This window comes from Passer domesticus, chromosome 15 (genome assembly GCF_036417665.1).
Source record: "Passer domesticus isolate bPasDom1 chromosome 15, bPasDom1.hap1, whole genome shotgun sequence".
NCBI lineage: Eukaryota > Metazoa > Chordata > Aves > Passeriformes > Passeridae > Passer > Passer domesticus.
Genome location: NC_087488.1, coordinates 14,291,274 through 14,318,370, shown reverse-complemented (window position 1 = coordinate 14,318,370; position 27,097 = coordinate 14,291,274). Strand labels below are relative to the sequence as shown.

Sequence of the window (27,097 nt, the reverse complement as noted above, 5' to 3'; positions counted from 1 at the left end):
TTTCCCAGCAATCAGGGTGATCCTGCCATAGGTGTGTGACAAAACCTTCCCTTTCCCCCTTCCTTTTCTGACAGTCAAAAAACTGGCTCTCAAACCCAAGGCCACAGCTCTCTGGAGCACTGTGTGGGGATGCTGAGCAGCTTCTCTTGGATGTTTGGGGAGATGTTCCCCTTGTCATGGACAAGCATCCCCATCAGCTGTCCTGCAGGTGGACTCTTCCTCCTCCCCACGTTTTCCTTACATGGATCTGGAAGCCGTAGTTCCTCTGAACTGGGTACTCAGTGACATCGTAGCACGTGGATAAATCGATTTCTCCATCCAGGTCAGCTGCCTGCAGAGGGAAGAGGTAAAATAAGCCACAAAGCTTTGCAGCCCCAAAGCATGGTGGGGCTTGCAGGAAGCACAGCAGGCCCCTGAGAAGCACAAAGCTCTGAAGGGCCCCAGAACTTTGGAATCTGGGAGTGGGAGCACTGAGGGAGGCAGGATCCATTTGGGAGCACCAGGAGCTGCCTTGTAATGGGTTAAACACAGACAGAAGACACTTACCTCCTCTGCCACTGAATCCCTGTAGTATCTCAGGCTCTGGTCAGTCAGCACAAACCAGTGCTTCTTCCACTAGGAAGCAACAAAAATGGAGCAGTTACAATCCTGCTCCTTCCCCACCACCATATTCATGGCTGCTTGTCACAGGTTGACCAGCAGAGCTGCCCTGCAGGAGGCAGCTCGATGCCTGTCCCTCCCAGCTCCACACATGGCCACTCCATAGGAAAGGGGAGACCCAAACAGACAGCAGTGCAAGGGACAGTGATGGTTTGCTGCCACCCTGTAAAGTACCAGCTGCTGCATGTGACAGTGACACCACGAGAGCCACGGGGCAGTCACAGCCTCCCCATTAGCTCCACTGCAAGATGAGGGTTTTAGGGACTGCACTTCAAGCCTTTTTAGCACAAAAAAAGGTGGTAGAACATTCATGTTTTATCTACAGTGCCTAGAAATTGAGTTGGGAGTCTATTCCTGGCCCTTGCTCTATACAAATCTGCCTCTTGAATGCTTCCAGCACAGGCTCACCCGAGGCAGCTTTCAGTCAATCAAGCACTTGCTCCAGCTGCCAATTCCCCTCTGGCTGTCTATGGATGTGTCCCTGGACCTAGGGGTACCCACAGCAGAGCCTGGGCCACCCACAGCCACAGGCAAATTGCCCTCATTTTCCCTGACAGCTGAGTAGGAGGGAAGAAAATCCAGGGAAGGGGTGGTTTGCAAACAGCCAGGGCCATCCACGCTGCCTCAGCATCAGTGCCCACTCCTAAGGCTCCAATAGAGCAGAACATCCTGCATCCCTTTGGGAACTGGCAGCAGGAAAGTGGCACCAGCTGCTTCCCCCAGAGCCATTTATTTATTTGTTTGTTTATTTATTTATTTATTGCCATTTCCCTGGCACTCAGGAGACTTTACCTGAGCCTCATTTCTGACACCAAAGAGGTCGCTGGGTGGCAAGGGAGATGAGAGTAATAAATAGGGAACAGGAACATGAAACCAGTGCTGCCATCCAAGCTGCCCTGCCTCCCTGGAAACCCACAATATGATATCCACCTTTGAAACCTCCCCAGGACAGAGCAACAGCAATTCCCACTTCAAGAGAAGCCCAACACTGATCTACCCAGGACACTGGACTCCATCAGAACTGCGACTGCCCCATGTGCAGCCAGCACAGGATGTTAGAGTGAGCTGCCAGAAACCAGGACTGACCACAGCACCAAACACTGACACGAAAGGCAGAGCTTTCTCCTGACTCACCTGCCCATCCTCATACTGCTTTGTCAACCAGCCCTTCTTGAAGTTCAGCAGGTCAGGCTGGAAGAAAGGAGAGAGGGATCAGGAGAGGGAAGAAGTGTCTGCGGCCAGAAGGCAACAGCAGCGAGTTGATAAAACCCAGCAGAGCAATGAAGGAGACCAAAAACAGTTAAATTCACAGAATCATAGAACAGTTTGGGTTAGAAGGGCCTTTTAAAGGTCATCTACCCCAAGCTGAATCATTACACTGCATGGTGGCTCAGTGTTTGCTCCCAGGAGGAATGGAGACCTCTGCACAGTTTATTCAGGCTGTTCCCTTCCTACCATTTCTCCTGCAATTTCCTACTGCTACACCAGCATTACAGAGAAAGGATAAACAAGGAATTAGCAAGACTTCAGACAGTTTTACCCTCTATTATATATTATGAAAGAAAAATGATGTGCTATTGATGCAAAGCTGCAGGGTTTAAAACAGGCTGAGTTCCCAGGGCTGGAAATACAGGGAATCTGAGCCCTGCACCACCCAAATGACACCTGCTTTTCCCTCCAATGTGGGTGCAGGGGGATGTTGAATTCCTGAAGAAAGCAAGCAGGACAGCGTGGGATAACTGCTGCCAGCCCCTCCTCCCAGCCCTGCCTGTGTGCAGGGAAGGATGTGGTGGAAATGCTTTCACTCCCCCGAGGCTGAGCTCCTCCAGCTGCTCCACGTGCTGCAGAGTGGAGGAGGAAAACACAGCAGTGTGTGAAATCCAGCTGCAGCAGCTGAAATGGGCTACAGCAAAGGCAGCAATGGAAATCGGGTCTGGGAGCCTATTCAATCAAACCCATGGGGCAGCACATCCCATATTTGAGTGATCCTGTGGTGGTGGGAACCCAGCCCTGCTCCACAAAAACACAGGGGAAAGTAAAGTATTGAATTATGGAATGTTTGGGGTTGGAAGGAACAGTAAAATCTTCCTGTTCCAACCCTCTGCCATGGGCAAGGACACCTTCCACTATACCAGACTGCTCCAAACCCTGTCTAACCTGGCCTTGAACACTTCCAGAGATGGGGCAGCCACAGATTCTCTGGGCAACCTGTGCCAGGGCTTCACCACCCTCTCAGGGAAGAATTTCTTCCTAATATCTAATCTAAACCTGCATGACTTTCTTCCCTTCACTAGATAATGTGCATTGCCACTTCATATGCACTTCTTGCATTTTTTATTCCCACCAAGAATTTAAAAATCACTCTTGTGGCTGTACAAGTCTACAGGAAAAGCTCCAGAAACATCAAGCTACTGCATTTTTCTGATAAGTCCTTGAATAGAAGCTGTCCATCCACAAAAAATGCAACTTGTATTTACAGTAGCTCTGTAATCTATTTGAGAGATTAGCAAGTGTATTTATTTTGTCCCTACAGAAGGGTGGTGAGGGAGAGGAGAGTACTTTGTGTTTATTCTGTACTGTTTGCCTCCAGGTCTGGTGAGCATTTGAAATATGCAAAGGGAGGAAAGCTCAGGAGGGAAGGTTCAGCCCTTCCTTGCAGCCTTCATCCCACTCACACCCACTTCCAACTGCATAAACATCAAGGAAATGGCATTAGAAAACTGGGACATGTGTTTGCTCAGCCTGGTCTGTGTCCCTGCCCCTGGCAGGGGAGTTGGAACAAGATGATCTTTAAGGTCCTTTCCATCCCAAACCATTCTGGGATTCTGTGATCCTATGAAAATACCACAGTCGTGACACAGCAGCTGGTCCAAGTCCAGAAACTGGACTGACTCTCTGCTGAGCTGGAAATGCCCTGCTGCAGCCTATGCTGGGGACACCATGGGGCAAAGAGGGGCTCTGGCCAGCTGAGGTGAACTCAGAACTTCTAGGGTGACCTACAGCATAAGTGTCTGACACATCACACAAAGCATTGAGGAAATGGGGTATTCCAGGGAAAAATAACCAGAGCAGGGTCTGCTTCCCAAGCTGCTGCTGAACTTTAAGGAAAAGTGCTCCTCACAGAAGACTGAGTTTTAATTTCTGCAACAGGCAAAAAGTGTGGCCTTTCTCCAGCTGAGCCCCTGAGACTTTCAGCACTGGTCACACCTGACTGAGGTCCCTGAACCTGCTCCAATTCTATGTGCTGGCTGTGAGGAAAGCAGCAACAGTCTAGTTTTTGTGGGACCTTCTGGGAAGGGCCTCTCATGTCCTTCCCCAAGGCAGGGGACACTCCCCTGGTGGCTCACCGTCATAGAGGACTCCGTGGACCTTCTGTCCAGTGACTTTGCCCGGCGGTGTGGGGACAGAGGTGACGCAGACACGTCCAGAATGGAGCCCACGGCTGCTCCTTCGCAAGTGAAGTCCTGTGTGAACAGCATTAGCCCAGATCAGTGCAGGAACTAGGACAGAGTCCTGCTCTCTTGGCTCATGGCACAAAAATCTGCTTTATTTAAGGGGCATCTCGGGCTCAGAACAAGTGTCATTTCCTTGGCAATACATTTTTTGTCCTTTCAGGCACTAATTTGTTCCCATTATACCCAAGCATATCTGGGACTCTCAAACACGTTTCTTTTGTTACTTCACCCTATCCTGATGTGTCCTGCCATGCCAGATCTGAAGTTTCCCTTTGTATTATGAAGAAAGAAGAGACAGCCTGATTTTCCACTCCAATCTACACCTGGCCAAGGGAGCAGAGCAGGAAAATTCGCAAACACTGAACACACACAGCGGTTCAGCTCCTGCAGGAGCTGCCTGCAACTCCAAATCCACATCCATGGACAAACCCTGCTGCTAAACCCTCTGTCCTGGGCTGCAGGATTGCAGGTTTTATCCTCCAGGATTCCTTGGCTGAGCACCTCACCCGTTTCCGTGGGAACACCCTCTTCTCACTCCTGCCCTGCCGCGTCTCGCTGGACGGGGCGCTCGTTTCCATGTGCTCCGCGTTCTCAATATCCAGTGCCTCGAATTTCTCAATCACCTGGGACCTCCTGGAAAACAGGGACAAAAGGGAAAGCAGAGATGCTTTAAATACATGAGCAGCGACTGCGTGGAGCTGTACAACCCCACAAGTTTAAGGTCACAGATTGCTCAACCCAGAGTTCATGCACACCTGGCTTTTGGTCCCTGTTTCTCTGTGAGCTCCAGCATGGCCAAATCCGGGGTAAAAACTCTGATCTGACATTATTTTACCCACAAAGTGGGGAAAAAACCTCACATTATTCAGCTCTGCACCTAGCATCTTCAGTAATTAGAAACCTCTCACAAAACCAGCAATCATTTTTTATTTGTGACTTTTACAGCCCCTTGGGAAGTTGGGATTATGGAGCAGCTTTGGCTTAAGCTTTGCCTCTGCCCTCTAGCACTGGGGCTCTCAATTGCACCCCAGACCCCTGACACGTCACACTAAGCTGGGGTGCAGAGGTAATGGGTGGCACTGGGTCCCCAAGTGTTTTCACTGCAACAGGAACCCTCTGAAAACTCAGCCCCACATGGGGAACAACCACAGGGATTCCAATGAGCAAGGGGTGTCCATAGATGCCCCCAGACCACGGTTCTGGCTCACAGGATGCACCAGCTGAAAGGGCCTGGGGAGATGAGGAGCACCCTGTACCATGGCAGGGAACTCCCTGCAGAATCTGGGGCCTTCCCCTCCTCTTAACTGGGCTGAAAATCCAGTCTGGACATCAGGAGGCATGACCTGGGCTCTCAGACACTGCCCTGGTGGCCCATTGCACTGTGGCACTTGTGGCTCTGAGGATGGAGAACTATGAAGAAATGTGGATGGAACAGGAGCCAACCTTGGATCAAACCCAAATGGGATTCTCTTAAGGACAAGCAAACAGGTAGAATTAGAAATGCTGTTTCAACATGAGAAGCTGCTTGCTGACCCACAGGAGAGGAATTTCCAAAGAACCTACTTGTGTCTAAGTTTGCATTTTCAGGGGTTCAGGAAAGTATCAGCCTCAGGTCTTCAATCACAAACTGGGAAAATACAGCAATAACCCACCACCAGCATATGCCAGCTGTGCTCTGAGCTGTGAGGCTAAAGTTCCACTTCAAACCTCCCCAAAAAGCTCTGTCCAGGTGGTTTCTTGACACAAAATTTGGACCCACATGTGCCACATCTAAACTTGGGGCTGCTTGCTCTGTGTGAGCCTCTGATGTGCATGAAAATCACAATGGCAACCACATGAGGGAAAACAGGTTATCCAAAATAAAAATATTTTTAACACTTCCCACAAAGAGGAACAGCAGGTTAAGGGTTCAAAAAAACATGAGATGTTCAGTTTTCAACCAATATTTGCACTAAAATCTATAAATGAGACAACCAGTGTGAGCACATCCCATCCCCTGGGGGGCTGGGGCCCCCACTGCTGCTCAGAGCCAGGCTGCCAGGACACAACAAAAGAGGAAGGGACGAAATTGGTAGGGAGGACATTGCTTTGTAAATTTAAAGATCTTTGATGCTTTTAGGGGACATCTGCTCAGCCCCTGCTGAACAGTTTGCAGACTGGGAGTGGGTAGATCCCAGGCTCGTGCAGAGCTCCCGATTTCCCTGGGATGTTCTGCTCATGAGAAGCCTGACATAGGCCAGGCTGTGGAGCATTAATTCACGTTCTGTGTTCACTGACAGACAGGGAATTGTTTTGGAGTCATTCTTTTAACCCTTTTTATACTGGGCCAGCCTTCTCTGAGTCTCAGTTGAGGAGGGAAGAAAAGGTCCATGAATTAACATTGTCTGTGCCCTATTAGGTGAAGGTCTGAAGAAAAACAAATCAAGAGGAAAAAAAAAAAAAGAACAAAAACCCAACCAAAAAAAAACCCCATAAAAACAAAATCAAAAGCAGGTTGATTTCTCATGAAAAAGGGGCTGCACCACCAGGTTGTTCTACGGCTTGAGATTGAGATGAGATGGTAGCGAAGCAGGCGAGGTAAAGGTGGACACGTCACACAGCAACACAGCAGGAGAAGGTGGAGAGCAACAAGACCTGGAAGAAAACAAGGCTGGAAAATGAATGAACAGAAGAGGAAATTATATATCTGCATCTACATACAAAACAAAATCAAAATCATTCCAGTCATTCATCATCGAAAAAGGGAGGAGAAAAATAAATCACTGCAACCAAATCACAGCCCCAAGGGTTAATATCATCCAGATTACAGGAAAGAATCTTTTTTTTTTCCCATTAGATCAACATTTCAGAGAGGTTACTGCCAGAGATCCTGGAGGGCCGGGGAAGGAAGGGCTCTCCTCCCCTCCCCATGTGTGGATAGAGCTGCTCCCTCTGCACAGCAGCTCTGGGTGGACAAAACAAGGCTGGGACAGGTAGGAAGAAGCTTTTTAAAAGCTGCGGTGCATTTAGTGCTTTTCAGCTACAAAAGCTCATCCCAAGGAATTCCTTGGCCATGCAGGCTGTTAATCTTTTCCAGGCCACTAAACCCAGGCTGCAGATCTCAGCTGTTAGTGGAGGGGGTGTGCAGTGGGAAGGAAAGCTCAAAAGACCAGGATGAGTTGTTATTAAAGTGATTTTCTTTGATTGGAAGAAAGGCCTTTATTTTTATTGGATTCATTCATTATTTAGCATCAAGAAAGATAGTGAGTGTGAGGAAAGGAAGAGGCATTTTCCAAGAGGTCCACTAGAATGATGAGGATAGTTTTATGAGAAAAAAAACAAACTGTATTTGGGAAAGCAGGAGCTCCTCTGTATGGGGAGAAGCAGAATTCAGAGCAGAGCTTTACACCTCAAGAAACTCCAGAGAAGGAATTTGAGCGAGAAAAGTCTTTTAAGCAATTTCAGGCAATTCTGCTATTAATTGATGCTAGAAATACACCTCAGCCCCTGACCACAATCCTACAGCAGATGTGGCTGACACCACAGTGAACTCTTGCCAGTGTGAGAAGAACATCAGGTCAGCTGTGGTTTTACAGGCTGCACCCCTGGAATTGTGCACAAAAAAACAAGTTTGTCAAACAGAAATCCTGAGATGTGCAGGGATTTATCCCTGCAGCTGCAGAGTCCCTCTGGGATATGGGGACTGCTGTCTAAGGACATTCCTGCAGCTCTTTTCAGCTGTGATATTTGTGTGCAACACCTCCAGATTCATCCACTGGGTTTCCAAAGTGCTGCCCCTGCCCTTCTGCCCTAGGATGGATCTGAGAGCAGAGACTGGAGATGGCTCCACCTCTCTGGCCTCAATCCCTGTCCCCCAGCCCAGTGTGACATCCTGGTGGGTGCTGCAGCCCTGTCCTGCCACGTGCCAGCAGAGGGAACTCGCACTCTGCTGCTCTGCCAAAATCGTGGAGATTATCTCCTGTTTCCTGATTCTGAGTGGCTGCAAGCTCAGACATCTGCATGGAGGCAGACTCAGGTATAAATGGTCAGCACAGAAAATTCCCGGACTTAAATCATGTAATATTTCTTGTGATAAGGAAACAGGATGAGAAGCCTTGACAAATGGCTTTATCTGGAGCAAAGCCTGCAGGTGTGGCACTCAGGATGCAACACTGGGTACCTGAAATAATTCCTTTTCATCCACAGCTCTGACATTTGCACTGATTTACACACAAAAAAAATGGGAGGAAGAGCTGAAAATACCAACAGAATCTGAGTGAGTTCATTTGGCTGCACTGAAGGGCAGATCTGTACAATGCCTGGCTGGTGCCTGTGGGGTTGGCATGGGACAAGTGTTCCCAGACATGTTAGTGGGTTACTGAGAAAGATTATTACAAATGGTGTTAAACCAGGGGGAAAAGCCAACCCCACAGCATGGAAATCAGTTATTGTATCTGCCCAACCTCAAACAGCACAGTCTGAGCTTGGAGGAGAAAAATGAGAGGGACATGGGGACTAAGTAAACTCAAGTTAAAAAGCAGCCAAGCCAAGCTGAGCAGGGTGCTGGGGAATGTTAATTCTCTGGTGCAACACTGGACAGTGTCTCTGTGCCCTGTTGAGCCCACTGAGCCCCAACATGGCTGTCCTCCACCCACACCACCTGCACGGCCAATTCCCAGGTTACCAGAGGAGAAAACAAACGTGCCCATCCCTGAACACCCACTGAGCCATCCCTGCTCATGGCACACTCCTCCAGCACCGTGGGCTGTGATCCACGGCCAAACCCTCTGGCAGGTGGGGACCCCTCCCCCTTGTTTCTGCCATCACCCCCTTCCCAAAAGCTGGACCAGGTTCAGCCCCGTGGGCAGCAAGACCCCAGTGCCTGGTGCAGCTCCTGCTCCTCTCCCTGCACCCGTTCTGTTGTGATAAAAGCCCTGGGCTGACTCAGGGGAATTGCTGCCAATACTGATAAAGCAAAAATACTGTTAACAGCCCGAGCCAGGCTGGGAAAAACAGACTTTCCCTGGGAAAAGGCACCCACCAGCAGGCAATGAGTGGGGCTGACATTATAAAAGGACAGACTCTGGCAGCAATGTCCTCTCCCAGGCCCTGTTATCTGTTATAATTCTGCTCCCCAGTTCTGTGCAGGATGATCCCAGTGCTGCAGGATAGCCCAGGGCAAGGGACTGTTGGAGGAATGCACTGCTCTGTCATGCTGGGGACAGACACTGGCCAGGGCATCCTGTGCAAGCAAACACAGCAGGGACACAATGTCACCCACAGCCAGCACCAGCTCAGCCTGAAAACCAGAGCCATCAGCCTTTTCTCAGCCCTGTCCCCAGGCAGGATGGCCAAGGTGGTATCCTCCTCCTCCTCCATCCTGGGGAAAAGCCAATTCCCAAGGCAGACAAAGCCAAACCCAAGCTTTCCTCATTTATTCCCAGTCCAGCACTCCCTGCACACACTCTGGGCCAGGTTTGGGATCCTCCTGCCGACTGATGGCACCAGCACAAGGCTGTGCTGCACACCCCAGCCCTGCTCCCAGCCCTCGGAAGCAAGTCTGGAAAACAGTCCTTTAGGGGCTGGGAAGGAGCAGAGGAGAAGCTCCTACTGGAACTGTGCGAGAGAGAACATGCCCGGAGGAGAACCAGGGCAGGAAAATCAGACTGGCAGGCAGCCCTCTCGCCCAGGGCCTGTCTCCCAGTTTGCTCCACTGCCCTCACTGCACAAATGTGTCTCTCCCAGGGCGAGTGGAGCCCATCCTTGGCCTCGCCCAGAGGGCACCCGGCGTGTGCTGTGGATGCCCTCCCATCCTCCTCCACACTAAGCTGTTTTGCAGCCTGCTGAGCCCTGCCTTGGCACTGCACCCGCCTCTCCCTCCTCTCCCAGATTAATGCTGTGACATTTTGAAACCTCTCTCAGCTCATTAGGCAGTTGCGTAAGGCACCTGGCACTAATGCCACTAGGAGAGCTAACCTAATTAATGGTGCTGGCTGCCAGCATGTGCCGTGCTGGGAGGGACCAGCAGGGTGGGCATCCAACAGCCCCCAACACCAGGGCAGGTTTGGATGAAATACCAGGAGGAAATTCTTCCCTGTGATGGTGGTGAGGCACTGGCACAGGCTGCCCAGAGAAGCTGTGGCTGCCCCATCCCTGGCAGTGCCCAAGGACAGGTAGGATGGGGCTTGGAGCCTGGGATAGTGGAAGGTGTCCCTGCCCATGGCAGAAGATGGAATGGGATGAACTTTAAGGTCCCTTCCAACACAAATCATTCCATAACCCCAGAGCAGCCAGGCAGGGTGATGCCTGCCCACTATCACTATTAAAGACATCCCACCACCTGGGCACCCTTAACTGAAAAACAAAGAAGCTCCACCCAGCAAATTCCACCTGCTCCATCCAGGCTGCGCTGGGAACGCAACCTCACTGCTGCTGGAAGCATGCAAGGAGATGAGCCACTCATCCCTTACCTTCTCTCATTCCCAAAGAGCCGGGCCACTTCTTCTCTCCCAGGGCTACGAGCCCGGGTTCTCCGCTCTAGCCGCTTCCTCTCCACCTGGAAGGCCTCACGATTACTGATCCTAATGGCCTTGGGAACGTCGGCCAGGGTGGTGTACTGCCGGCTGGCTTTAAAAGAAAGGGGACGCCCCGATTTCTCAGCTCCCCTTCCTACATCTCTGTTGTTGGAGTCCTTGTGCATGGGGCAACTGCTCTTCGAGTCCAAGGAGTTCAGAGAGAAGCTGTGAATCATTCGGTCGCCTGATCGGATACCTGGGGAAGGAAAGGGCTGGGCATGCTCCTGTGAGGGCGATTTGGGATAACTGTACCTGTTGTTCGGGGTGCTGGGGCTGGGCGGGCTTGGTGGGGGTGGCAGTTGCTGCTCTTCCAGCTTCGAGTCTTGTTTGGTCTTCTCCAAGGAGAAGTACCCGCTCTCGACGCGCGTCTTCCGCCCGCAGTCTATCCGGTCTCCGTTCATGGAGCTCTCCTCTAAGGGACAGAGAAGTCACCGTGCTTGGTTTCAAGTCCAAGTTCTGCTTTTAAGAAAGAAACACCCTGATTCCACCCAGGACAAGGGCAGGTGTGAGAGCAAAGTTGGTCTGGGCACCAGCACCAAGCGGTGCTCCTGCACCCTTGGCTTTTCCACCCTGAGCAGCCCTCATGCCCATGGAGATGGTGGGATAGTCTGCAGGGAACTGGGGATGCTGATCCAACCCTTGGGCTAGGTTTGTACAGGTGAAAGATCTGAACTTTCAAACCAAGAAATGGGCAGCTGCAGCTCTGCATCCATTTCCATCTCTGTCCTTCCCAGCCTGGCAGCAACCGCAGCTCCACGGGTGCAAGGCAATGGACACCTCACCCATCCCCATCTCTCACCTTCTTTGCTGTCCAGCACGGGGTCCTTCAGGGAGCTGGCAGCCCCAGCTGGGCCCTGCATGGGGCTCTGGGCTGGGCCAATGCCACTGCCCCCATCTGCTTGGTCTTTGCCCCTCATTTCTTCCTGCCAGAGCGTGGACTTGGTGGCAGGGACCTTCTCAGCGCTGGGAATGTTGCTGCTGGTCACAGCCATCTTAGCAGGACCAGGCTCCTAAAAAAAAACAGTTGACACAGGAAGTTAGAGAGTTTGAGAGCTCCACTCAGGGTCCCCAAGGGCTTGGCCCCGATGGGTGAGCTCCACATAGCTTGAGTGCTGCCCATGACATGTCACAGCAGGACAGGGATGGGACAGTGACATGTGTCAGTGCTTTATGCCCTTTTAAAACATTCCCCATCATCTTCAGTGCTTCTGTGCTAACAAGAAGCTCTGGAGCCCATCAGATGATGGATGATGCACCTTTGGTGGCCACAGCCTGGCCAGCCCAGGTTCAGAATGTGACCCAGATGAGGCAGCAGCTTTCCCAACTCCTTCCTTGGCTTTGTTCATTAGCAGATGTTTTGCTGTTGTCATATTAAACTTCTGCATTCACAGATTATTTTTCTTAAAGCCACCCATAAATCAATGACAATTAACTCCCCTTTGGATTGTGGGAAGTCTTCCAGCTGCTTGTTCCCTTTCCATGGAGCAGGGAGGAATATAGGAGTGCACGGACTGGCAAATGAAGTCTGCGAACAAGGGCTACAAAGAGCATCTTCTCTACCCCCTCCTCCCACATCAGGTGGGTTTTAGCCCTGCACCTCCATTGGCATTTGCAGGGCTGTGCCAGAGCCACCAGGGATCTCCCAGGGAATGCATCCTGGCTCCACACACAGCCATGACAAGCAGCAAATGACCTCAATTTGAAAAAAAAAATCCCCTTGGGAAAATTCACACTAAAGGAATGCAGTGTTGGAGGTAAATGATCCAGAGTTCACGGGCATCCTGCTCAAGGGGACCCTGCTCAAACAGAGGATCAGGCCAATCTCCAAGGTCCCTTATACTCTCCTTCATTGATCCAAGCCCAAAGCTAATCACCAGCTCAGGATATATATCTTTATATATCTCTTACACACACCCCCATGTAATTATTTGTAGATATGTATTTAATTAGGCAGAGATGTGGGCCAAAAAGAACTCTGTGAGGGAGCAGAGACATTAACTCTCTCCTGCTCAGGGGTATGAACAACTCCAAGAGGCAGAATGCACCAAAATCAGCAAAACCAGCCTCTGGTTGCAGGAGGTGTGTCTGGGCACGCTCTGCTCACCTGAGCCTGCCACACCCCTGTGCAAACCCAGGGCAGAGCCTCAAATCCCACATTTCAGCCCCAAACCCTGCCTCAAGTTCCCATGGGCAGCAGGCAGGCACAGGCATTCCAGTTTCTCCTGCTATGGGAGCACAGCAAAAGCTGCAAGAGAAACCTGCCCTTTTCCCTCTAAAACTGCAACCTGCTTGCAAAGCAAAGTGAAAACACCTAACACTCCCTGATGAAAAATCTGCAGCAGGAGTGGTATTCCCTGCATTGCTCCCACCCTGGTGGTTTTGCAGAGGGATGATGCAAAATTATGGGGGGAGTTGAAAATGACCTTGATGCTCCAAGAGCATCCAGCTGTAACCAAGGTCTGCTGTACCACAGACAAGCAAAAGCTATGGAAAGTGAGAAAAGGCAAGAATATAAAATTATTTTTTTGTATCACAAAGGTGCCCACCTCTCCCTAAGCAGCTCTAAGACATGATCAACTGCCTGATTAGTGTGTGGCCATCTTTAGGAAGAATGCAAGCTTTCTCCACCAGCACATGGAGAGCAAGCTGAACAGCAGCCAACTTCAGGAGAGGCCATTTCACAGAAAAGCATTTGGTGCTGAATTTCTCCTCAGCATCCTCCTTCCTTCCCTGGACCAGCCACCTGCATCAGCAAGATTTGGGAGACAGAGGAAAGATGCTGCTTCTGCCTTTGCAGGTTGCTCCTAAGTGCCTGACACAGCACAGCATCCATCAGCAGCAGTTCCCACATGGAGGTTGGTTTTGCAAAGTGAATTTGAGCCTTTTTCCAGCACCGTGGGGATGGAAGCCATGGGATGGAGAGAGTGCAAGGAGGGTAGCAAGCAAGACAGGGTGCTCTGTCCCAAGATAAGAGGGCAGTGTGCCTCAAAGGTCCCTGGTCCCCATCCCCAGGCACCTGGGGAGCCCATCTGCCCACGGGGAGCCAGCATCCTTCCCACAGCCACTTCCCTTATTTGGTGCTCAGGAGCTCAGATCCTGTACGGTTTCCAAGAAGTTGCCATGGTGATGAAATGTAACCCAGAATGATGTTTTTCTGGCTCTGTGCCTCTTGTCGTCTCCACCCTGTCCCCCTCCTGAACCCAGCCTGGGTTTAGTGGTGTACCCTGGCCAGGGTGAGCATCCTTGCCCTGCTGCATCCACTCCCTGGGGTGCCCCAAATGCAACAGTCCTCTTCTTGGGAATTGAGGATTGACAACTCAGAACATGAAGGGAGGAGTCATCTTCCCTGGAGCATCACCAGAGGCAGCACTTGAGGGGTTGTTCAGGCTGTGAGGACCCCAGGGTGGCTCAGACTTACAGCTTGGTGTGCAAAAAAGGACCATCCCCTCACTAACATTTCTCCCATTTCCCAGAATATCTTTATCCAGTGGAGTGATGAAAACTTATTCAAACAAGCACTGTACAAAACCCATCCGTGGCCCAGTCTGCACCAGGGCCACCCTTGGAACTTCATCAAAGAGGACCTGAAAACCAAGGTTCAGGGGAGCCCAGACCAAGGCTCAGGGGAGCCCTGGTGCTGGTTTTGGTCCCCAGCAAGGCTGGAGGAGCCCTCCCAGCCAGTCCCCTGTGGTGGTGGGACACACAGCCAGAGGTCAGGCAGCCTCAGGGACACGGCTGTTCTCAGCCCCGGCGAGGGACGAGGGTGGCCCTGGGGTCACGTTCCCCATCTGTGGGACTGTCCCCCATTCCAGGCACGTGGGAGCCAGGCAGGAACGAGTGAGTCAGAGCTGGCCCCACTTTTTACCATTTATAGTCAAAGTGAGCACGAAGGCACTGGCGGGTCCCTGGAGAGCCCAGCTCCGGCCCCCGGAGCTCCCAGCCTGGCCCTGGCCTTTAGTATTTTCCTTTCATTCCTATTATCTCTGGGGTCATCTCTAAGGGAGTAACTGGAGCCCGATGGAATTTCATCCTGTTTCCAAGGAAAAGGCCCATGAACAGCACCTCTCCCTGGTCCCCCATGGGGACCATGTGGCTTTGTGGCCACTCCCAGGATTGTGTGCAGGGGTGGCACCACAAAACAGCACACAGGGGGCAGAACGTGGCCCCAAAGCAGCCAGGAAAGCAGGAGTGTGTGACCCTGGAAGTGATGACCAGGAATTAACTCACACTGATCTGCTGTCCTGGTTTGCCCCAGCTCTCACCCTCCACACAGGCAGCATCAGAGGGTGGGTGATCCTGATGGCCTGGGGGGATCTACCCAGGACCAGAGCAAGGCCACAGCCCTGAGAAGGAGGCAAGGGACAGGGTGACAGTGTGTGTGTGTGTCCCTGGGTTACCTGGGGAGTTGGGGGCTCTACCTTCCTCTTCTTCTTCTGATTCTGCTTGTTTGTCCTGGGATAGACGATCAGCATCTCCAGCCACCTGCAGGCAGAGAAGCAGAAGGTGAGGTCTGTGCCACAGGGACAGGAGTGATGCTGACCTGGTCAGGGTCAGCTTGCTGAACAATACCCAGAAACCATCCCAACCAACTCCTGGGGGGAAAATAAGCCAGGAGAAGAGGGATGACCCCAGGGCGCTTTGGCTCAAACCCTGCTCTCTGCAGAAGTGAGGCCACAGCCAAGGCTGACATGAGGCAAGGATTCAAGGATCCTGAAAGACAGTGGAGAGGGACAGAGCCTCCAGCAGGACCGTCCCCCTGAGCGATGCCAACACCCTCACACTGCAGACAAAGCGCTTTTGTCCAAGGAAGAGCAGCATGAACTCGGCATTGAGAAGTCCTGTGTCCTCCCACCGTGGCCTGACAACCTGCCCCCGCATCTCTGAGAACTCCACAGGGGATCCCTGGACCACTGGGAAACATTCCCACTTCAAATGTCCCTGCTCCCCTTTCCTTCTCCCCCCATTTTGCACGCTGCTGCTGTAAAGCGTTCGGATATGACAACACCAAGTGGGGTTTGGTTAAGCAATGAACGCCAGAAGCACAGAATGAACGTAAAATGAATTCTCCCCCAGCCAGGGAAATCTTCCTGTCGTGCTGCAACTGCAAACAAAACCAGCCTGGCTCAGCCCCAGAGTGGGAACTGCTCGGGGATGATTAATGCCTGCAGTCAGGAGCAAACGCTCTGCTTCAAAACCCATCGCTGGGCTGATGAGCAATAAATCAGCCCCACCTCACTCCGCAATGCCTCTCCCTCCCACGGCAGGCAAGACCAGCAGCAAAGGCTGAGCTGGGAACCAGAGCGTGGGGAGAGGGTGGAGAGAGCAGGCCATGGGGGCTGGCCGTGGTTTGGGGCAGTCACTGCTCCTGCCAGAGAGGAGAGGAGCTCACTGCCCTGTGCTGTGATTCCCTCATGGCTCTGCATCCTGGCTCCACAGTCACTGCAATATGCTGCTGTGGATGGGGCTGGGGGGACAGGTTTGCCAATTCAAGGTTCACCTGTGCTTGCTTGTGTCAGTAGGGCAGGGAAATGTCAGTGCATGAAAACACTCATCTGGTCAAAATCATAAATTCTTGGTAGAAAAATGTCTATTTCAACAAGTATTTACAGAACGAGGGGAGTCTCAACCGAAGATAAGGCTTGGAAATAGAAATCTCAGCAGAAAGTGCTGACTCTGCTGCTGCCAGGGCTGGGGGAGGCAGGAGATGCTGTGCCTTGGGAACAGTGGGAAAGAGCAAGTGTTCATCCCTTCAACTTCCTGCTGGAGTTTCAAATGTCAAATTCTGGGAGGGAGGGGCTGAGCTCTGGGCACTCCATGTGGGAAAGGCTCTCAGGTGAGCAGCAGCACAGCCACACTCTGTCACTGTGTGCTGGCAGCTCAGCTCTCCAGGGCTCTGCACCTTCACCAGCACCAGCTTCAGCCCCAGCTGGCATGTGAGTGATGGAAGAGGATGTTTCTAGGTCACCACCCAACACCGGAAGCTGGGAAATTCACCCTGATTTGCTCTTTTTAGTGGTCTAATCTTCGGTGTCACTGAGTCACTGCATTCCTGTGATATTTTAACCCTCCTTGGAGGTGAGGTGCTCCCCTGGGACCAAGGAGGTGGGGAGCATCCACCCCAGGATTCCACACCTGCCCAGGGATGGATGAGAACCAGAGGGTGTATGACATGCCAGCCCCAGAATTCTGGGACCTGCACCAGTGGGCTGGGTGCCTAAAATGGGATGGGATCCCTAAAAACACTGTGGGGTCACCCCAGCACCCAGGATCAGCCTGGGTATGCACAGCCCCAGCAGCCAGCCTTGGTCAAGGTCCTACCCACCCTCCTCTTGCTCCTCTTGCTCCTGGCTAATGGAAGAGCCGGGGAGTGGCTGAGCCCCAGCTCTGCACTCACCCACTGATGATCTCCTTGTTCTCAGCCCGGATGAAATGCTCCTTCTCTGGTGTCAGGATGCACAAGGAGAACTTCTGCCCCGTGCGGCCCTCCCCGTCCACCACATCCGTGCACTGGTTCATGTTGATGGTGCCCTGCGGGAGCGTGGTCGGCTGCAAAAGGAGAAAGGAGCAACTTTAAGGAGGGAAGAGCAGAGGAGTGCAGAGCTGAGCCCTAAATCCTCTCCTGGAGGACACCAGGGTCCTACACATGAAGATGCTTTGCCCACAAGTAGCCAGATCCATCTGTGCGCCGTGCCCAGCGCGCAGCAGAGCTCTGTGCCACACATCTGGGGACACAGACCAACCAGCACAACTCCTGCCAGACCAGTCTGGTCCACTGCTGCCACTGAGGTTCTTCTCCTATGCCAAACATCCAGGGAAGGATGGCTGCCCTGTTGTGGCACCTGGACACCAAGGAAGGGCACCAAGTGGCAGCTCTGGTCTGCAGCCGCAAGCCATCTGGGCTTGGTGGGGTGGCACCTGGGGACAGGGGTGGCAAAGCAGCAAGGTCCTACTGTCCTCAGCACAGGAGGCTCAGGGACAAACAGACACAAGCACCAGGTTTTCTCCATTAAAATAATAATAAAAAAAAAAACAAACACATGGAGTTTGCCAGGGAGGAACTGCAGCATGGAAGGGACCTTGCTTGGTGGCTTTTCTGAACAGTGTCACCTCCCAGCCCCATAGCTCCAAGGAGACCTGGTGGAGTGGGACAGGTGGTGGCCCCTGTGGCCCAAGGGGGCACTGAGGGACATCCAGAGGGGTGTCAGCACTGACGAGAGCTGACAGGTCCATCTGGAGCAGCGCTGGCTCATCCGATTACAGCATATCCACCCATCCCCAGTGCCTGCAGCCCTCCCCCCTGAGCCATTCCATGGCTCCCATGTCCCCAGCCTGCCTGGCCCCACCAGGCTCGGTGACACTGGGGTCCTTCCAGCATCCCAGGGCAAACCTGCACCTGGGACATAAATGGCTCAAGGAGAGATCCCTCTGAGCTGCCAACAGCATCAAAGGAGGACCTAAAGCTGTCTGTGGACACCTCCTCACCCTGCCAAAGCCTCCCTGTGCCCTCCAGATGGCCAGGCCAACAAGGAGACAGATTTCTGGCAGATGCTGTTAAGGTTTTTACCATGGAAACCAGCTCCCCTGCCAGCAAAACCCCGCCAAAAGCAGCCTGTGCCATGCAAAGAAAGGGTGACAGGAGAGAGCTCAGCCTACAAACCCAGAAAATTCAGATCAGTCTCCCAGAGCTCCCAGTTTAGCCATCTGTGGGTGGTGGGAAATAGCCCCTTTCCCCAGGAAAAAGGTTTTTCCCTGCAGCTGAGTCCCTGGGTGGGAGCATCCTCTGACAGCCCAGGGGTGGCAAGGAGCCATCACAGGTGCTGCAGCACTGGGTACATGAACTGGAGCAGCTGCACATCACAGACACCAAACCCTCCTCTTCTCCTTGTGGAAATCAGCATCCAGAGACCCCCCAGGATGGTCTCCAGGATGGAGAAAGCAAAGCCCAGCCCAGACCCCCAGCAGGGCGCATGCCCAGCCTCCCACCCTGCACCGCCACGGGCAGTCAGCTCCTAAGAGGATTTTTTGTCTTAGACAACAAAAATAAAACCCCGCTTTCCGGGAGCTATAAAAACCCAACGGAAAAACTTTCTCCTGTTCCAAGTGGAGTCTTAGAAAAGTTTTTGTCTTGCTGGCCTCTGGCACAGCCAAGGCCTCCAGGACTGTAAGGTCCAGGTCCAACCTCCTTCCCCTCCCAGAGCAGTTTTACACCAGGGAATTCAACAAAGACAGGGGGGTGAGGAGGAGGGAGGGAGCCCCACAGGGAAATCTTGGGCCACTCAGTCCCTTGAGGCCCTGTAAGGCCCCAGAGGGATTTGGCAGGGAGCTGGCACAGGAGGAGAGGAAGAACCAGCACCCTCCAAGGCCATGGCAGTGCAGGGTGGCTGCTGCTGCTGCCCACACCCAGCCCTGACCCGGCAGAGGAGCCGGTTTGGGGCTGGCCCTGCAGAGTGGTTTTGCCACTCAGCCCTCCTTGTGAAAGGTGAATGCTGGCATCCTGCACAGCCTGACACATGAGTCTCCATCCAGCACTGCCCCTCCGAGCCAGGACACCAGGAAAGAGTTGGGAACAAAGCTGGGAATGACCCACTTCCACCTGGCCCCAGGGATGAACCCTCCACCCCACTGCAGCTCTCCTGCACCCCACACCCCTCAGCAGCAGATGAAACCTGACAGACCAGCAGCCTCACTCTCTTGGGATGTAAATTCCTTTACACCATTTGTTTCCTTCCTTGGAGGCAGCAGAGGCACTTTGAAGTGAAGCAGAATGCAAATGGTGCCTGGTGGAAACGCGTGTGCACACACACAAACCAAGGAAAAGGGGATGGCTTGGACCCCTTCCTCACTTCTCAGCACCTGCTTCTGGGCTGGAGGGTTTCTCAAGGCTGGGGAGCCTTGGAGAAGAGTGAGCAAAGCTGGTCCCTGGGCACGTGAGGACTGTGTGGCTCCAGCAGTTGGAAGGGAATGAATAAATAAATAAATGAAGAAGCAGAGAAATGTTGCATGGCAGAGACACCAAAACAACAGGGCTGGGATTTCAACCAGCCCTTGAAGAGCAGATGCTTTGATACAAGGCTGAACCCAGCACCAGACCCCAGGGTGGCTTCATGTCTGGGTGAGGCAGGAATGGACATTCAGCCTCAGCTCCTGACTGCTGCCAGTCCCCAGCTGAGGGACAGCCCTGTCCCCAGGCACTGGCCCTGCCTTTGCCCTCTCCCATGCTGCTGCCAATGGGATGGAGCCCACAGGTACCCCAGAACTGGATCTGGCGGCTGGGTGTGTCATTTAACCAGGGGTAGGAGTGGAAGCACAGCAGGGTGTACCTCTGTGGAAGCAGAGGACACCATCAAGGCCACCACCACCAGCAGCAGCTCTCCTTGAGGCCACCAGCTGCCACCAGCCCAGTCACTCGAGCAGTGCCTGTCCCTCACCAGCACAGGAAAAGGAGACTTGCATCACACGAGCAGCTCTCCAGGCTGCCAGTACCAGCAGAGGAACCAGAGACAAGAAACAATTGTGTTGCTGTTTGCCTCTGGAGTGACAGATCCCTATTGACACACACACGTGCTCCCAGTCCCCCTCTGTAACACACACAGCCTATAGAGCGCTCTCCTCCTCCTCTTCCTCCTCCTCCTCCTCTCCCTCCCTGGGTGCCCAGGCCGTGAGTCATGCCAGGCTCTCACATCAACAACATCAGCAGCCTCTGGATGAGATGCAGGGATCTTTGGATGGATGCTCCTAGGATGCAGAGCTCAGCAACTGCAGAGCCCCCTCCTCAGGCAGTGGAAAGGAGGGAAAGAAAGAACGGGGACTCATTAGAAGCCTGAAGGAAGAAATCCCAAGCAGGGCATTAGTGCATCCTCCTGCACAGTGCTGGATGCTTCATGGGTGATGAACTACCAGGTACAGGAGCTGATGCTGTAAATTAAAAGGGTTTATCTGCAAAGTCCCTCATTTCCATAAGGCATTGCAGGGCTGAGATAGAAAACCAGGATTATTTTGATTTAAAAATTTCTGAATTTTCTTACAAGGACTTTCTCTGTCATTTCTAACACACAAGTATCATAGCAGCTTGATAAAAAATACAAGGGAGCTTTGCTCAGGAGCTGTACACGGGATGTTTTGGAGCAGGTAACCCCACGGTCAGGCTCCCGAGGAGGGGCCCTGCCATGGCCTCCATGGGACATGGCCAATGCCCAACCCGTTGGCCAGGGCTATTACACAACGTGGGTTGATGAAATCTGGAACACAACCTTTAAAGAAAGGCGATGGGGCAGGGGGAGGAGGAAACCAAACAAAAGGGACATTTTACTTTCTGCCAAGAACCAGGAGGGGAAGAGAAAAAAAAAACAACCCACAACCATTTGTCTATCTTGCATGGCGGGCTGGTTGCCTTGGCACCAGGGCCTGGCTGTCCCAGGGGAGATCACAGCTCTGCTGTCCCACTCTGGGCTCAGGATCTGGCAGGCTCTGCCCTGGCTCCCAGCACTGCCCTGGAGCAGCAGCGAGCCTGCAGCGCCTGGGGAAGAGACATCCACGCTGCCTCCAGAAATGTGCCTTGACAAATGTTAATTCTCCCAGCTAAAATATTCATGAAGGTGGCTGCTGAGTGCTGCTCGCTCACAGCACTGCTGAGCCCTCTGCAAAGGCAGCTCCTGTGTTTGCTAAAAGCTTCACCCATCCCAGGGCCTGGGCTCAGCTGATCACAGTGCTCCAGGCAGGATGCAAACAGAAGGGAGCAAAACCTCACTGTCACACTGTCATGGGCACATCAGGGCAATGTGGAGACAGCCACGGCTTGGCAAGGACACAGACAGAGCTTGGACATGCAGCACCCAGCACCAGCATGGCACTGGGAGCCTAACCCAGAGCCACGTCCACCATTCCCACCTGGAGGACACCAAGAAAGCACCAACTCCTGGGAAAGTTACAGAATCATAGAAACACCTCCAACCATTAACCCAGGGTACTGCCAGGTCCTCCACTAAACCACATCCCTAAGCACCACATCCATGTGTTTTTAAGCACCATATCCATGTGTTTTTTGAGCACTTACAGGGATGGTGACTCTACCACTTCACTGCACAGTCTGTTCCTATGCTTGACCACTCTTTCATTAAAACAATTTTTCCTAATATCCAACCTAAAACTCCTCTGGAGCAACTTAAGGCTTTTTCCTCTTGTCCTATCACTTGTTAGCTGTGAGACTGACCCCCACTTGGCTACCACCTTTCAGGGAGCTGCAGAGGATCCTTTTTCAGCCATACAAGGCTCCTAAATCCCAGCTGGGGATGCAGCTCCCAAACCCCGGCTGGGGATGCTCTGTGCACACACACAGGGCTGGCTCAGCCTGCCCTGAGCTGCCCAGGCGCCAGGCAGGCACGGCTGGCACAGCAGCAGGGCTTTAATGAGCCTTTTGGGCTTCCTGCCACCAGGCACGAGGCGACCGACAGGGCCACAACGGGGCCGGAGCGCTGCGGTGGGCAGATTTTATTACACTTATAGATTGGCTGGCAGGCTGAGCATCCTGGATTTATTAAATTAGACAAAGAGGTTGAAAACAACCTCTGTAGGCTCTGCAAAAGGACGGACTGGAGGAGTCACCCATTGAAGGGCAGCAGAAGGTTGTGCTCCCACATCCCCGTGGCAGCTCTGCTTTCCCTGTGCCATCCAAAGCAAGGTATCTTTTCTTGGCCACCTGAGCACTCCTTTCTCAGCTGCAAACTTCCTGTATCAGCATCTGCTGTTCAGTGAAAGCCACTGAGAAACCTCCAGCCATGCACCAGGCAATGGAAAAAGGTTTTTACCACTAGCAGGGGAATCATAGAATCATAAAGGTTGGGAAAGACCTTTAAGATCTTCCAGTCCAGCCATCAACCCAGCACCACCACCATGTTCTCCATTAAACCACATCCTCAGATATCACATCTACAGGGAGGTATCAAGCAACACGTCCCCTGCACTTCTGTATCACACCTTGTGCCCTTGTGCAAGAAACAGGGGAAGATTCCCCCAGATGTCACCACTGCCTGGATTCACCAGCCTGAAGCCATCATCCCCTTTCACAGGCAGAGGTACAAGCAGTGCTCTGCAGATGTGGCCTTGGCACCTACCAATGTGCCTCTGTACTGGCAACAAACCTGTGCCAGCACAAGAAGGGGAGGGGACACTTGCCCTGGTGTGCAGCCAGCAATGCAGAACATCCCCCACATGGATAAATGCCACAAATGCCACTTCTCCCAGCCCCACTGTTGACCCTGGCTTGCTCATCACAGGTGCAGCTCCTGAGATTTGTTTTGCTGAAGGAATTCCCCACAGTGTCACCCACCCCAAGGAGGTGGGATGGGTCAGCAGTGCCACACACACCTGTCCCCACATGCCAGCCCCTGAAGAGCCTTCCTGAGCCTCCAGCAGGACATAAAACAACATCAGCTCCCCTTTTGCCAGTGGGATGGAATTTTCTTCCTCGGGGAGCAGTTTGAGAAGGGGGTGAAGTGCAGGGGCTGGGCAGGAGAGTTCAGCCAGGGGCCGCTTTCAAGCAGCGTCGGTGTTTATGTCCACAGCCAGCGAGTCTAAACACTGAGCGAGGCCGGGAGCTGCCTGCAACTGCCTGGGTGCACCTCGGGCTCCTCTCCCACCCAGTGCCACCCCAGCCAGGCATGGCCAGCACCCATCCCAGGGGTGCCCAGGCAGCAAGTCTGGGGCCACACATGCCATTTGTAGCCCAGTCCCCTCGGGCACCCATCCGGCGAGCGGGTGCCGGAGCGGAGCGCGCCCGGCCGGGGCTGTGCAGAGGCTGGAGCCGGCTTGTCTTGGCCTTATAAGGCTATTTTTGCACTGCTCTTGCAGCTCCCAGCTGCTCCCCACTCCAAAGCAGGGTCGGAGTTGGCAGCCAGAGCCTAGCCTGCCTCCTTCCTGTTAACCTCTTTCCTGCTGAACAGCCTCTGAGGGGTCTGTGCATGGTGGGAACAGCCGTATCCAGTCCTGGCACAACCACCCAGGCTGGGCAGGGAGGGTCAGCAAACCCAGGGATGGTCACCAAGTGGGTTCAACCTCCCTCAGCACTGGTGTCTGACCCTCTAGGTCCTCACAGCACGGACAAATCCAGGAGCCTTTCAGGGAAGCTTGCAACCACGAATATGCACGTTCCACTTGCAGTGCTGCTGGAGAGGAAGAGGGAGAGATGCAGGAAACACTGGCACCATGACGGGAAGGACAGCAAGGTCCCACCAGGATGGGGTATCCAAAGGCTTCTCTGAGCTGCTATCCTGGCTGTTTGTGGACCAAACTAAAAGCCAAATGCTGTACAAAGAGCTTGGAGCATCTGCTCAAGCCCCATCCCAACTCTCTGGGGACCAAAGCAGAAGCCCAGAAATGCACAGGCATTTGTCAGTCCTGCAGTGCCAAAGGAGTGCAGCACCTTGCAGCCCTGCAAACCCAAAAGTTACTCTTCCCTCTTTCTCTGTGGGGTTTAGATGCATTTAAAATGCAAAATGTCCTCCTCCCCGAGGAGGAGGGGGGTGGGAGGAATACATGATAACAGATCCGACCCCATCTGCTCACAGCTGCCAGCCTGGCATCTTCCCTGCTCCCAGATGCACAGGCACAACAGCCAAGGGGGAAGCAAATATCTGCAGCCTTCCTGCAAGTTGTCATGGTAATCAGCCCGATGGCAAAACCCCGGCAAGAGCACGGACAGACCAGAGCTTGGTGCAGAGATCATGACAGGAGCTTCCTGGAGAGGGAACTGCAGTCGTTTGGAGGTGGGAAGGAAAAACGGGCTTCATTTGCATCTTCATACTTGAATCTTAAATTGCACTGTTCCAAATTGGCCTTGTCAACTTTATCCTCCACCCCCTCGGTGTAGGAGACGAGTCCCAGGTGGTCCCTGCCAGGCACACATGTGCAGGAGCTCAGCACCACCTCGGTGCTCACAGCCTCCACAGCACCCAGGGGCTCCACCAAACAGCAACCACAGCTCCCTCAGGTCACCCACACACAGAGATGGCCATGCACACAGTGATGCCAGTTTTGGACACAGCTCAGGAGGAGGAAAGCTTGGATCGAGGCAGGATGACCTCTACCCATGTTGGCCAGCTCCAGTTCCAGCTGGAACTGGATTTCTGCTTCATGGGGGTGAGGGAACATGACCAAGGTAATTGTCATCCAAGGAAAGCAGCAAATTAGATCAATCAAATCCCTGTACCTCCCACTAAGTAAACACTTCTCCCTTCCAGCCTAGAGGGATAGGAGGGACAGGTCTCCTCCTCCCTAGCCATCCTACAACCTCTCCTGCAAATGCAAATAAGCAGAGGAATCACTGCAAAGACACAGGGACAGACCAAGCCATCAGCAGCATCACAGCCATGAAGAGCCACCTCCAACAGCCACTGTCTGGAGCTCTGGATAATTTCAGGCCCTGCAGCCACCGTGGTGGAGTATCCCACCTTCACTCCCCAGGACTGTCAATGCAGGGTCTTGTACTCAACAACTGCAGAGGGGGAGATGACAGCCCTGGGGATCAGCAGCACCAGACCCACCGGAGGCTCAGGCAACTCCCACGGGCGCAGATGCTTCAGTGGAAGTTCTTGAATCCGGCCAAATTAGTCTGGAAATCTCATTATTCCCCAGCGCCGCTCTTATGAGCTTTGCAGAGCTTCCTGCCGGGCTGGGAATACCAGGAGGCTGGGCTCCCAGGGCACTGGGGGTCTGCAGCTGGAGGTGTGAGGGCCACCCCAAGCCAAAGAGGTTGGCTTGGCTTGGCCAACCAAGCAGCAGCCACATCCTGCCCCCCACGCCCCTACAGAAAACCCCACACTCACCCTGCATTGCTTCCAGCAACTTCCAGACCAGCTTGGACCCTGCAGACCTTCCCAACAGCTGAGGTGATGGCTGGAGAGAGTTTTCCAAGCTTTGACCATTGGCCATCCCAACAAATGGTACAAAATGTGAGCCTTCTGGGCAGTTCCAAGGAGAAAAGTTCCCAACAGGCACACACACACATTGTGGGGGAAGGAGACCACCCAGCAGCAGCCTGAGCTGGGTTTTGCTGCCACAGGCAGGACACAGTGGAGGCACCAACACTGATAGCAAAGAGCTGTCCTGGCCAGGCAGGCACCACCAGGTTCAAAGGCAAGTGGCACCTGGGATAAGAAGTGCTGTAAATGCCCAGGAAAAATTCATGACTAACACATAGGGCTGCTGGAACCGTCCCAGGGTAGCAGCATTTTCTCCCTAAACCTGCTGCTCACATCTGGCTGCTGTAGAGGAGTACAGGGAGAGGAGGGAGCTCACAGCCATGTGCTGCTCCCAGCCCCTCCTTTGGGAGCAGCTGTGCAATCCCAGCAGAGGGGAGCAATCTCGGGCTAGTGCATGTGAGGGGGATGAGCACAAGAGGTTTCTCCATGGCCCATGCCTGGGATGACAGACTTCACCCCCCCAGCACTGGCCTGTACATGGCATTAACCACCCATGCAAGCCAAACATCCCCTCCCTCCACACATCTGCTCCATCCATAATCCCTGCTGTCCCTCCCCTAACGGGAAAGCAGCCAGGAAAGTGAACCAAAACCCTAATTATATCCCAGTAGCTCCCTAGTGCCCTGGTGATCCCTGTGACTTTATCGATGCGATCGCAGCAGGGCTGATGAAATGTGGAGGAAAGGGCCAGGGCTGGGTGTGCTCCAAAACCCCACCTTTCTCTCCAGTCACACCATCACAACAGGTGGAAATCCCGTATGAGCTCAGGATGCTGCTGGGACACTTTTAAAACCACACTGTTCCCTCTGTCTCCTCTGCCCAAGGACCAGTCACCCACAGCAAAGGGAACGGGGAGGAGAGTGGGGACAGCCATGGGTCACAGTGGGACAGCAGCCCACGGCCTCACTGCAGCTTCCCAGGGCCCTGTCTGGCCATAAAATCATGGAGAGCCACAGCTATGGCACCTGGAGCCACAGCACCCAAGGCCTGGGGGGTGCAAGAGCCAAGATCCCCAGGATCATGCCACAGAATGGTTTGGCCTGGAAAGGACCTTAAAGTTCATCCAGTTCCAGCCCCCTGCATGGGCAGGGACACCTTCCACTGTCCCAGGCTGCTCCAAGCCCCATCCAGCCCAGCCCTGGACACTTCCAGGGATGGAGCAGCCACAGCTTATCTGGGCAGCCTGTGCCACCCTCACAGGGAAGAATTTCCTCCCTGCAGCCCCATGGCAGCAGAGATGTGGCATGGCCATGGTGTGCATGCCAGAAAAACACAGGGGGGAAAAAGCCTCCATGGAAGGTGGGGCCTCCCCTGCTTTCCCCAGCTCCTGCAGCACCCCAAGCTCCACATGCAGCACCTCCCTCCTGCAGCAGCACAAGAGGAGCCGTGCTGCTGTGGGAGCAGAGCACAAGGCTGTAACACACTCCCACAAACCAGCTCCTGGATCAGAGCC

At 53.3% G+C, this 27,097-nt stretch overlaps 1 protein-coding gene across 9 annotated transcripts in view; it reads right to left on the bottom strand.

The window, feature by feature from the left end:
• Positions 1–27,097, bottom strand: part of MPRIP (myosin phosphatase Rho interacting protein) — a 73,022-nt gene that overhangs the window by 25,024 nt on the left and 20,901 nt on the right. For 4 of the 9 annotated variants that reach the window (XM_064390281.1, XM_064390280.1, XM_064390279.1 and 1 more), the window contains exons 4-13: positions 17,064–17,215; positions 15,067–15,151; positions 11,469–11,679; positions 10,922–11,081; positions 10,565–10,834; positions 4,622–4,748; positions 4,008–4,124; positions 1,795–1,851; positions 547–615; positions 242–331 (exon numbers count right to left, since the gene is read on the bottom strand). In XM_064390281.1, coding sequence (XP_064246351.1) covers positions 242–331; positions 547–615; positions 1,795–1,851; positions 4,008–4,124; positions 4,622–4,748; positions 10,565–10,834; positions 10,922–11,081; positions 11,469–11,679; positions 15,067–15,151; positions 17,064–17,215 — 1,338 coding nt within the window. Of the gene's footprint in view, positions 1–241; positions 332–546; positions 616–1,794; positions 1,852–4,007; positions 4,125–4,621; positions 4,749–10,564; positions 11,082–11,468; positions 11,680–15,066; positions 15,152–17,063; positions 17,216–27,097 lie in introns of all 9 variants that reach the window. The other 5 variants (XM_064390282.1, XM_064390283.1, XM_064390284.1 and 2 more) reach the window with 3 other exon arrangements.